General features: G+C 36.6%; 1 protein-coding gene across 6 annotated transcripts in view; it reads right to left on the bottom strand.

Annotated features, from left to right (window-relative positions):
- Positions 1–6,337: 6,337 nt before the first annotated feature.
- The window catches only part of utrn (utrophin), a 222,703-nt gene continuing 216,136 nt past the window's right edge, over positions 6,338–12,904 (bottom strand). For all 6 annotated transcript variants that reach the window (XM_051880130.1, XM_051880128.1, XM_051880126.1 and 3 more), the window contains 2 exons: positions 10,512–10,537; positions 6,338–7,655 (listed from right to left, as the gene is read on the bottom strand). In XM_051880130.1, the coding sequence (XP_051736090.1) occupies positions 7,647–7,655; positions 10,512–10,537 (35 nt within the window). In that variant the 3' untranslated portion in view covers positions 6,338–7,646. The remainder of the gene's footprint in view (positions 7,656–10,511; positions 10,538–12,904) is intronic.

Below are 12,904 nucleotides of genomic sequence, written 5' to 3'. Positions count from 1 at the left end.
CGGAGCAAGATGGCGGTGTACCTTCTATTAATAAACTACACACAAATGCAGCAAGTTTTTTTTTTAACTCAACTTCTAGAAAATGAAGCATCAGGTGTGTTTTGCTTTTTATGTCTTTAATTTATTTATGAAAATTTACCAAGATGTTGCATCCATTGATTCCACCTTGATTCTCACTGATTTAGAGATTCCCACTTGTAATTATGGCTTTGTGGTGGCGTTCATGCGTGTTCAACTCAAAAATGTGATTGTTCCGACATGACTTGAATTCACCATATGGTGCGGTCACATTAGCAAAACTTAAATATTGCAGGCAATGAAGGACCATTGTCAACACTAGCCGGGTTTCCATGACAGATTTCCGATATTTACTAAATGTCGATAAAAAAACGATGGCGAAATGACGGCATTTCCATAAACCGATGTTATGCGACTAAAACGGAATTTTTCTCGCTATAAGTCATTCCAAAAATCATGGCAATGGATATTATTTTAAGTATATTGCTGCCACTGCACTAGCCATTATTTTTAATCGAAGGAAACTTAAGCGTGTTATCCAAGCATTTATGGCGAGGAAAGCACCTTACACTTGGGAGCGGCCATGTATAAAGTGTTTCTGGGTGTTTCTCCCTCATATCTGTTTTGAGGTCTTGATAAATTGTGGCATATCTTTGTTGTTTACAATCCAGTATTTCTTTTGTCTTTTATGAGTTTAATAAAGACCTCTGTCTCATCTTCTGTTCAAACATACTGCGCCATCTTTAAAGAATAATCAACTTTTATGTACGCCAGGTGTCCTGTAAATGCGAAAAAAAGAAAGAAAAAAAAAACAGTTTCCATTGCAGTTTTGCAAAATATTCCCTTGTTGAATTGCCTGAAAAACCACCTCATGTGAGCATAAAAACTTATGTGATATGTAGGAGTTTTTGCAAAATTGATGTGTTTCCATTGGGCGTATTTTCAATTTGCAATTTCAGTTTGCACAATTTGAAGGGTAATGGAAACGCAGATAGTGTAGCGATGCATGAAGCACTACTTAGAGGTCACTTGCAAACTCAGCAGCTTAATATTGGTCATTGCAGCGAATTAACAAACCTGAATCGCCATATTTCGCCATACAAATGTTAGGTAGCTGTAACTGCCCACTTAGTGGTGAGGATTTTTTCTGCAGGTTATATTATTATGCAAGTAGGTGGCGACAAGTAACTGAGTCATTGAAACATTCAGTCAACCAGTTTGTTCAGAAACTCATTAATTCAGGAACGAATAAAGCAACTGTCTTTATGAGTGAGCCATTAAATCATTCACCCATCTGATTTGTTCAAAAGCTTTGATTCATTCAGGAATGCCACTACTGTGTATTGCTCAGAGCGGTTAACTCTGCTTTGAGTTTAATTATTTACTTTTTTTTTTGGAACAACACAAGATGTTAGGTTAAATTATTAGTTATAAGTGGTTTACGGCAACATTTATCACAGAAGTCAGTTTAATGTTTTAGGTACATTAAGATAATGTAATAGGCATGCAACACTAAGAAAGATTGTCTAAATAAATATGTCAAATTGAAGATCAAGCTTTGAGTTTTGCCAACAAACTCCAGGCTCTGAAAGTTGCTTATAATGTCAGAAGAAAAATGAAGCTGTAAAGTCGCCTAGCAGTGAGACTAATAGATGGGCAGCAGCATTGCTGAGGTCAGACGGCCGCTTTCTGACAGCAGCCGAGATGACCAAGATGAATCTGCCTCCCGCTTCCAACAACTAATGATAACGTCAAACCCCATACAGAGGGACAGGCGTGATTTACTGAAGAGTAACACCAGAGTAATGTCTCTAATTCTTCCGGGAACCTCTAGACCGTACCGAGGAGGGGAGGAAACAGGCTTTGCCACTAATTAGTTTCCCTCTCTTTCGTTCTCTCTTAGTTCCAGCTCGTTTCCTCTCTCTCTGCTTACAGTACAACACAAACACACCCTCAGAGATTAATTCATTTCAGGGGTAAAGACAGAAGAAAAGCACTCCACAATGAAGATGTCCGTCTTTATACAGTGATCGAAACAGATGTTTTTTTAGTAGCTGATGATGTTTGACTCAAATAATAATCACAAAAACCATTAAAACCATTAAGACTATATTTTATTTCAAAGCAAAGATGATAATTCAGGGGGCTAGATAGCACTGAACCTGGATTAATGACACAGATGTTGTTTTAAAAATTAAATGCTGTTTGTAATCTATTTCAATTCTGTGTTCTGGTGCATTTAGTGCCCAATTTTTTTTGTAGGGGTTATAAAACATTTTTAGGGCTGTTACTCGGTAATCCACAATAAGAATGGACTGAAGTGGCTAGTAGGATCACATACACCTTCAATATATAAGAGATCACATTAAGATCAATAATAAATAATTTGTGTAGATTTCTCAAAATGGTGAACTACATTCAATTATTAATGATTTTTTGATGTGTCGGCTCTAAGTGCAGGGTTTCTCATCTCTGGCTATCAAGGTCTACTTTTTTTTTATTCCAACTTTGATCAAACTCACATGCCTGTAACTCTCCAGTACTCTTGAAAACCTTGATTATCTTCAGGTTCAGGTGTGTTTGATTAAGGTTGAAGCTGAACTCTGCAGAAAAGCGAACTTTGAGAGTCAGAGTCAAGGTTCTTGTAATGTTCATTCTCCATTAATATGGATTCTCCATTAATTTTGTGTGGAGTGATTGGTCACATGACAAAGAAATCAGAGGGCCAATAACACAGGAGACAGAGTGTGGCACTTTTTCAGGAAAGCCTTCTTTCAGCGCTATGTTTGGTGAAAAGCAAACACAGCACACCACCTAAAACACACCATACCTCCATGTGAAGCTTGGTGGAGGCAGCATTATGTTATGTGGGGGTGTTTCTCTTCAGCGTGGACTGGGCGTTTGGTCAGGATTGAAGGGAAAATGTATGCTGCCAAGTACATCCAAATTCTTGCGGAAAACCTGCATCCCTCTGCTAGACAGCTGAAGATGGGCAGTTCATTCACCTTCCAACACAACAATGATCCTAAACATACCGCCAAAAGAACAATGCAATGTCTTAAGGACAGGAAGGTGAATGTCCTTGAGTGGCCAAGTCAGAGCCCTGACTTAAATCCCATAGAAAATCTGTGGATGGACTTGAAGAGAGCAGTCCATTGCTGCTCACCACAGGAATTTGACTGAACTTGAGCAATTCTGCAAGGAAGAATGAGAAAATATTCCCCAATCTAGGTGTGCAAAGCTATTACAGACATATCTAAAAAGATTAATGGCTGTAATTAAAGCAAAAGCTGGCTCTACAAAGTATTAAATCAGGGGATTGATGACTTTTCCAACCCTGTTATTCTAGTTTTTCAGTTTTTTATTAATTTTCAGAACTGTTGCTTTTTCCTTCATTACTTGATGTCGTAAGGCAAAATTTGTAAATAAAGCTGGAAAAGTTTTTTTGGAACAGGTTTTGATTTCAGGCTGTAGAACAAATAAAGTAACTATTTCAAAGTTATAAATGATTATTTTCTATAGGCACTGTATTATTTTATTTAATTTCCATATGAATTTGCTTTACAAACTGGTAGCTACAAGTATTAAATGTCATTAAATGTCAAAATAATGCCAGTATCATAAACTAGAGTTGTGTGGGGTGGAGGTAAATTAAGCATGATCTGCAGTGAAGTCACAACCAAGTTGCATTGTGGTCTAGGGATCTGTCTGAAGTGTACATAACGAGTAGACTCGCTCCCTCTGTCAAAATCGGCGGGGAATCCCCCCAGGGGAAGTGCTTAGGGAAGTTTGCGACTGTATGTCTAAAAGTGGAGTTAAACACACCCTCAAACAGATGCTCCCTTCATCTCCTTGCTTTTCTGTCTTCCAGCCCGAAGACCTTGATTAGCTGCTTTAGGAGTTTAATTTGGATTGGAGCTGCTGCTTCCACAGATGATAGACATTTGATATTATTTGTTATAGATCAGTTTTTCCACCATATTTCAAATCAACATGCGCCTTTCCACAACGTCGGAAACTCATGTATCATCGAGTATTCAGTTTCCTACTTATAAAAACGACTTTGCTTGGTCATTCTTGTGGTTGGGATTCACAATTACAATATTTCTGACTCCACTTGAAGGGCACATTAACTCCAGGAGCAGAATCGGACAGCTCTGCTCTAAATGCCCTGTAAATAGGCGAGGGCCTGGAATGGTTACAGTGATTTCCATGACATATTTTGTTGATCCTGGAACAACATTTCTGTCTGAACATTTTGTCCTAATCCTATCCATACCCCTAAACCTAATCCTACCAATAACCTATTCCTAAAATCAGAGGGAAATGATAGGTGGATAACTCTGATGTAGAAGCACCTAACCCTGGTTGTAAGCCTAAACTTGACATAAACTTGTCCCTCAAATCTGATTGGTTGATTGGAATGTTGTTCCAGGAGCATGTTGTACTTGGTGAAATCAGATTAACCAGCCTGGAATATTCCATATTCCTAGTCCTAAATGGATCTGGTGTTAGGAGGAGAGTGGTCAAAAAAAAAGGGGGGGATTTGTGACAGCAGAAAAGGAAAGTTCTTTCATGAGCAAAACATTCTGATGAAAGATTACCAAGACAGAATTTTTTAATATTATTTGGAATAATGTGCACTGATATATCTTACGCAATAAGACCAGGAATGTATTAAAGTAAATAGGGTAAATTTGCATTGAATTCAGTGAGAGCAGAGACACACAGCAACAATATATGGATATTAGACGTTTTTTCAATAAAATCACTCACCAGAGAATTGTGCTGTGAAAGAAAATGAAACATGGTGAAAGCCTTCTGCGTTCAGCTCAGGTTCATCTGAGGCAGGCTGAAACTTGTGATAGAGCAGGTTAATATGAGGAGCTACAGCAGCCCGGCACACTAATATAAATCTAGCCAAGATGGGTAAACTGTGCCACTTTTTATGTTCACATCGCAAACAAGGTTATAGTGAAATATGAAATATTGCTCCTTTGAGTCTGCGGAAGCTTGTTTTGTATATACATTTGTAGGGAAAAAATATCTTTTTCATTTTGTTTGAATGGTGAGCTTCTGTTTGCAAGTGCTCGCTCAGATTTTTAGAAACAAATTTGGCCCTGACACTCCTGCCCTCAAGCTTTTCAATTCACCAGTGTAATAGTATTTCCTGCCTTCAGAGGCAAAGCGCACTGGTACTATTATTTGAGCCACTGACATTTACCTCACAGCGACCATTTTACAGGAAAAAATGCTTATTTTAATGATTCATGGTTAAGTTTCTTGACATAAAACATTTTATGTGCCATGTAAAAAAATTACTTTGACATGCAAAAACATATCTAACAATGACACTGTAAAATAAAGTTACCAAACAAACTATAAACAAAGTGTTACATGTAACAATTACATGCAACTAACCCTAAACCAAACCCTAATCCTAAAGTACATGTAGTTACTTAATATTAATTGGTACTTAAATGTATTACAGTGTAACAAAGACACCTTAAAGTAAAGTATAACCTTTTATTTTAGTGTCTTTGTTACAATGTAATTATACATTTAAGTAATACTAATTAACTACATGTATTTACTATAGGAGTAGGGTTTGGTTTAGGGTTAGTAGCTTGTAATTATGCATAATCGACTGTTATTGCTACAGTAAGTGCATGTAACATGTAACAAAGACACTAAAATAAAGTGTTACCGACATTGGAAACAATGCGGAGTTGTGCACAATAACATTAAGAAAGTCAATAGGGTGAATTATGATTTCATTTTGACTAACAAGACTTGAAATGATTATTCTACTTCAACCAATTTACTCATTTTAAATATCATTGTTGTTGTAAATTGTAGTTTGCATGCAAAATGTTGTTTCCAGATCCTCATATTGCAATTTATTTTCCTGTTTCGTAGCTTACTCAAACACAAATGTTGTTGCTCAAACCTAGTTAATATTTTCTTTTAATTTTCATAAAGTTCACTATATTGATTAATTGAATCAAATATTTTATTTTGTTGAATCAAATATTTTTAGGATCTTGGAACATAATACACAGATCTCATAGACTACTTTTATAATATTTTTAGGTTACTTTCTCTCATTTTTGGAACTTGACAGCATTCACTTTAACTGTATGGAAAAGAGCAGCATGTACATTTTACCCAATAACTCCTTTTGTGTTCCAAAGAAAGAAAGAAAGAAAGGAAGAAAGAAAACTTGGAACAACATGAGAAAACCTTAATTTTTGTGAGAACTGTCCTCGGTTTAATTAGACAATATGTGATTAAGACAAAGACTCGCTCACAAAAAACACTCATTATAAAAACTTTATTTTGAATAAAACGTATGGAACCTCATTACATGTAGTGTGGTCGGTTTAATCGATCTATCTCGGGTCAGAACAGCACAGCATCGGTGACGGTGACTTCACTAGGTCAGAATCAACTTCAGAACAATGTTTCGCAGGTGTTACAGTAATGTTAAAATCTAACACTTCACTGAAGGTAGCACACCACAAATACACCATGTAGAAAAATGAAAGGACTGCTGGGAAAAGCACAATGTAACTGTCAGGGCAGCTTACTCACATAGCAAGTGCGGCTTCGTGGAATGACCGATGGGAAGATGTCCTTAGTTTTGTTTTGGAAATAGAGAGTGAAATCAATGGACAGTCACACCAATGAACAAACCAATGAGTGATTGATAATGTCTGAGGTAGCAAGGCAATCATGGCTTTCTCTAATTTTATTTTTTAAACATTTATTTATAAAACTATACTACACAAAGATAAATCATCTTGGGCCAAACATCCTGAAAATCCATATTTCCTACATTTGTCTTTATAATATAATCTTTCTACATGATTTTGAGAAATAGCAGCATCTCTCAGCCACTTTTCTCTCCTGGAATGGATGCTTTATAGGCACAAAAGGGTATTTTCGACGCAATATGACGTTTGTGTTGTACATCATCTGTGCGTGCGCTCTAGAAATGCAGTGAGGGTTCGGATGCGCTGCTGCCAGTGGCACAAACTGTCAAAACGATGCTTTAAAGGGAGATTTCACCGCAAACACTGTCAAAACAGGCTAAAACTTCAACAGAACAATGCTGGGGGCAACATGCGCTAACAGTTTAGCATTACGAGACCGATTCATCTTCATATCCACTGATGTTTACGACGTTTTCCGACTAAACGAATAACCACGTCTGTAGAAAGACAACGTGCTGATTTGAATAACAACTGATGTGAGCTGCACGTAAGATATGTGGTAGCAGTGTGGTTCCTTGGTGAACAGAGAAATAAAAGCATACAGGTTACACGATAAATGGCCCCCATAACCCTAAATAATCATCCGAGTATTAAAACAATGGGCAGATACACCTCACGTACAATCTACATGTGATCAAATGTACACTTGCATAGTACAGACAGACGCAGTAGTAATATCCATTGAATGAACTGTGTGGTTCTGTTCCAGAGTCTTTGGGTTCGAGGATAAACACCTCTGTCTAAGGGAACAGCCGGGAATCTGCATCTCTGGAATGGGAATCTTCTTGTCATGTCGAGATAGAGACGTCCGCAAGATTTCTGCTCTCCAAAGGGATGTTCTGCTGAAAACCTTCACATCACCTGGACACAAACGTTAATATATTGTGTAAGTGTCTAATGCATAAACTGAATGTTGAACTAGGCTAAAAATGAACTATGTCACGGAATAGTTTGCAAGAAAGTGAGTATAAACACACACTGTAAAAAGTAATACGCAATATCTACTCCATAAAATTTTGGCAACAGATTACAAGCAATATCATTAATTAAAATCAACAAATAGAATTGAGTTAGAATTAATCAAATTAATTCCTTAAATGTGAACCATTTAAAACAAGTAAAATTTAAGTAAAATTTAAACAAAAATTATCTCTTTATTTATTTATTTATTTATTTAAATAACTCTTTATTTTTTATTGCCAACATTGAGGACACCTGATGATAACAAGAAGAATCACTGAAGGAAAGAGAAACACAAGAATTAACAGAGGTTTAGATGTTGATGTTAATTTTATTGAAAAAGTCTGGTCACCATTATGGTATAGTCTGCCACCTGATGTCACCTGATGGAGTTTGGGTTCCTTGCCGCTGTCGCCTTTGGCTTGCTTAGTTGGGGACACTTGACATTTGACTTGACATTTGATATTCAACAGTGCTTTGATCTGCCTGCATTGACACTATTCTTTTAAGAGCTGCTGTGCAGCCAAATAATGTACTAGTTATCAATGTAAAGCTGCTTTGACAATCTTTACATTGTAAAAAGCGCTATATAAATAAAGGTGACTTGACTGACTTGATCAGTGTTTCATTTAGTCAGGCAGTTTGACTCTTTGCTTTTTATGTCAGTTTGTGGTTTTTGTAATGGTGTTTGCTAATTTTACACAATTTAAATGGTTGATTTTTAAGGAATTAATTTGGTTAATTCTAACTCAATTCTTATATGTTGAATTCAATTAATGATATTGCTTGTAATCTGTTGCCACAATTTTATTGAGTAGATAGAGCGTATTACTTTTTACAGTGCAATGAGGCTGTAAAAGCGGACTAGTTAGTAGATGAGTTTACTTGTTTGCGTGGATGTCCAGACAACCTCAGTAGTTCCTAGCCTACAAGTGAAAATATCTTGAGCTTGTGTTCACCACAGACATTTAACTAATAACCCATTCAGAAAAAACACTGACTTTGAGACAAAATGGAACCATAATTTCTTGTTTCATGGTTTTAGGACTCCTGCAGCACTCATGACTTTGCAGAGTCACATTTTAGATTTCATGTGGTTACAAAACACAATAACAGTTACTTTCATTATGCTGGATGGACATAATGAAAGTAATGCCTTGAGTGAGTAAGCGAATCATGATTTCTGATTCAGTGAGTAAGTGAATCATTGCATGTATTCAAACAAATAACTCATGAGTTTGGGACTGATTTGTGAATCTGACTACACTTCTTTCAAGTAGCAGTTCAGAAACGATAACTATGGAAGCTTGTTTCCACCACTGAATAAAAAAAGGTTACTGTGACTTTTTATCTCAAAATTCTGACTTTTTTCTCGCAATTGCGAGTTTACATCTTGCAATTCTTACTTTTTTTTCTCAGAATTGCATGATATAAACGCTATTGTGAGTTATAAATCAGAAGTGATATAAAGTTAGAATTGTGTGATATAAATTTGCAATTGCGTGATATAAAGTTGCAATTGTCTGATATAAAGTCACAATTACCTTTTAAATTGTTTTATTCTGTGGCAGAAACAAGCTTCCATAGATAGCAGAACCAAACCTTATGAAAATAATTTTTGCTCCATTTTTTTAAAATGGAAACTTTCCTGAATAAGAACTGATTTTCAATTCTCAACCTTTGATAATGAAAATGCTTCAAACCTAACATTTTCAAATAAAATCAGTCAATAAATCATCACAGAAATGTAACATATGGAGATGCCAGTCTATTGGCTGTGATGGATCTTTGCATACAAGCTCATCACTGAGATGTTTACATAAAAACAAACACCAACTGAAAATTAATTTCTCATTAAAAGAACATGATTGATAGTGTTTCCATCCGAGCTGGTTCAAGCAAACTAATGAAGCAGGGAACAAATATGTCCAGTGCTTTCAGAGACCCATTTACATGTAGATAGGATAAGAAAACAGGTGCAAAGGATTGTGGGTAAAATGGTGTTACAACCTCAGCTATTTTCTTTCTCTTTGTGGTCAGTAAGAGTGATTATGGAGTAGAGTTGCACAATTCTGGATAAATTGAGAATCACAATTTTTTTGGGTTTAAAATAGAGATCATGATTCTCATACGATTCTAAAGACAACTAGAGGTCTGTTTAAAAAATATTTAATCTATTTGAATTAATTATTAAAAAACGAATGAATCCGCGTTTTTGAATGAATCTCTTGAATGAATCATTTAATGACTCACTCATATAGACTTCACTAGAAGAATCAGAATTTTTGAATGAATCTGTTGAATGAATGATTCAATGACAAATACAGTTTTTAACAGTCACTTGTCGCCACCTACTGGTGTAATAATGTAATTGATACAATATTTGAGCATCAAGTTACTTTCTCAAGGTGATTTACTCTATTTTGATCTCTACCGTAGACATCAGTGTTTATATCTGAACTATAATCTTTTATTCCGGTTCTTTTGTTATAATATTAATATTTATAACACAGAAATAACAATACTGTGTGGTTGAAAGGACTGTTTGTGAAGATGTTTCACACATGACAACTGCTCTCTTCGGATCAGAACGCAGATCGGAATGTTCCGGTGTGATATTATCAAAGGTTTAATAGGCAGCAGAATCATTCAGGGATAAGATTGAGTAGGTGTCTGAATCAAGATTGTGATCTTTTAACAATTAATCGTGCAGCTCTACTGTGGAGTTTTTTTACTGTGATGTGTGGCGAAACTTACCTTCGGCCTTGAGGACACACTTGATGCTTCAGAACCCAGAAGAGAAAGACAAAGAGAGAGAGACAGTTAGAACAATATAACTGCTATCCTAACAAAGATAGTCGTGACAAGAACAACACATGCAGACTCTGCACAATGACAAAACTTTTAATTTACAGTGTTCAAGCTAAGACTCATGGGACTGCTCTTCTGAACACTGAGTGAAGCACTTTAATGAACTCTACAGAGAGACGACAGCAAACACGAGTGAGACGACTCCTAACACTCGTATCACCGGTGCCTCTGTCCTCCATTAAATTTTCCCATCAAACAAAGAACATGGAAATGGCCCCATATCTTCTCCCAGACCGAATCTCACCGCACACAAGGGCCCAATGCAGTAAAACGACAATGTGCCAAAATCAATATTTGACTGAGTTTCTAGCTAACAATGCGAGCCAAAGTCTGGGCGGAATTCAAAATTAGGCTCCACAATAACAATGAAATCTAATCAGTAACTTTAAGGTAATAAAAACACTCGTTTAAGTCGAGTCATTCCATAAAATGGAGTCTCTAAAGGCTTCAGGATCCGATTTTCTTTAAAACAACAGTGATTACAAACATAATTCACAATCAAAGCTATCGTTCTCAAAGGCAGAAGAGTGGCGACTTTGGCCGACTGATAGCTGTAAGGTGAGGTCAATGCAGTCTGAACCGAGGGAGTGTGGGAGATCTGTCAAATACAGCTTTTATGGAGGAAGAGGCAACCAGATTGGAATGGATTTTTGCCTAAAATTTCAGATGGTGCTGATGTACTAGAAGAAAGTCAATTTATGAAGAGATCAAAACTAATGCAGTAGTTAAAAGCTCATTTCCATCTGAGACAAATATCTGGGATCATAAATGATTTCTATTCTTTGATTGTTGAGTAAGGAATTATCTTAAAGGATTCATTGATAAGTGAAGGAAAACAAGATTAGAAGAGAGCAAATTTGCATACTGTCCATCCTAAATTAGGGCTAGTCTGTAATACAGAGCAATGAATTGCATAATTGTATGGCATCTTCAAGCATGCATGGTCGGTAAAGGCAAATTTGAGATGTCTTACTGGTTGCCTGTCACAATGGCTGGTAGATGAGCAAAATTACCCATCACTGCACAAAAAACACCTGCACTCGAATGGTGGCAGGTGTTAATTTCATACCCTGAGTCTCTTTCGACTTTTGTAAGTACTGCACAAAGAATGTGGGTAATGAAACAATAAACCATTTTTGAGACACTTTGTGTGTGTGTGTGTGTGTGTTGGACATAATCTAAGACAATGTTTGAGTCAATCTTTTATTAGAATAAAATCTAATATTCTGGGCTATTTTCGTCTTTCAGGTTCAAAAACGTCAGCAGCGCCTCATAATTATTCATGTTACTGTGTGGCTTTATCCTATGAGAAGGCTCTGTCTCATAACTATTCATGACATCACGTCACATTGTCCTGAGACAAGTGCTTCAAACGCTCAGCAGGCACTTCAGTGAGTTGATACCTCGCAGAAACACTTGAAAGTCTCCAGTGTTCGTCCTCCCTTGTGATGCTGATGGAGCGACAGGCTTTCAATCAACCAAGTTATGCAACGAGCAGTTATCACGTGAGAGTTTATAGATTTATAAAGCGTTGGACTGAGACAATCTGACACTGACAGTCATGATAGCCATCCACCCTCACTGTGAGTGTTACTCATCAAACCACTTACACTGAGTCAACATCAAGGAATAACCGTTATTAAAAATGCAAATGCACATTCACATATTTTTTGATGCAAATGAAAATGGCTTGCATATATTAGGGCATTAAATTATAGATATAAAATGAGCTGTGTGTATTTTTGTAATGCACTGTGAACTAACATAATACAGGGCATTTTGGTGAGTGCAACTGCGAATAGCATTTATGAGAACCTTTGATGCCATTAACTCCATTAAAGCGAGATAAAACTGTGGATCAGACACAACTGTTGTGTTCTCTCTTCCGCTCCTACTCTTTTCACTAGCTGCGTTTACATGGACCTTAAGAATCTGATTGTAATCGAATAAAAAAGTCACATGTAACCACGTCAATCGGAAGGAATTGGTCAAATCCGATTGAAATTTCATTGGAATTGAAGGGGTGGTTTAAACCTTTTCAAATCTGTTCAATAGGCCATATAACACTTGATCAGATTGAAAACCAGAACTGGAACATTCTGCGCATGTGCAATGACGTACTGCGTAATGATGTATGATGAACGGAACAAGCTGTTGTTGTATAAATCTAATATTCTCCTTTTACTCATTGAACGTAAAGTAGTGCAAGACAACGTTGTCCCATGTCACGCATTGGACACAGACGCCTTATTATGGACGTGAGAAGAGCCATTTTTACT

The sequence above is a fragment of the Ctenopharyngodon idella genome, chromosome 22, assembly GCF_019924925.1.
Source record: "Ctenopharyngodon idella isolate HZGC_01 chromosome 22, HZGC01, whole genome shotgun sequence".
In the NCBI taxonomy this organism is placed as follows: Eukaryota; Metazoa; Chordata; class Actinopteri; order Cypriniformes; family Xenocyprididae; genus Ctenopharyngodon; species Ctenopharyngodon idella.
This window is presented reverse-complemented; position numbering and strand designations above follow the sequence as displayed.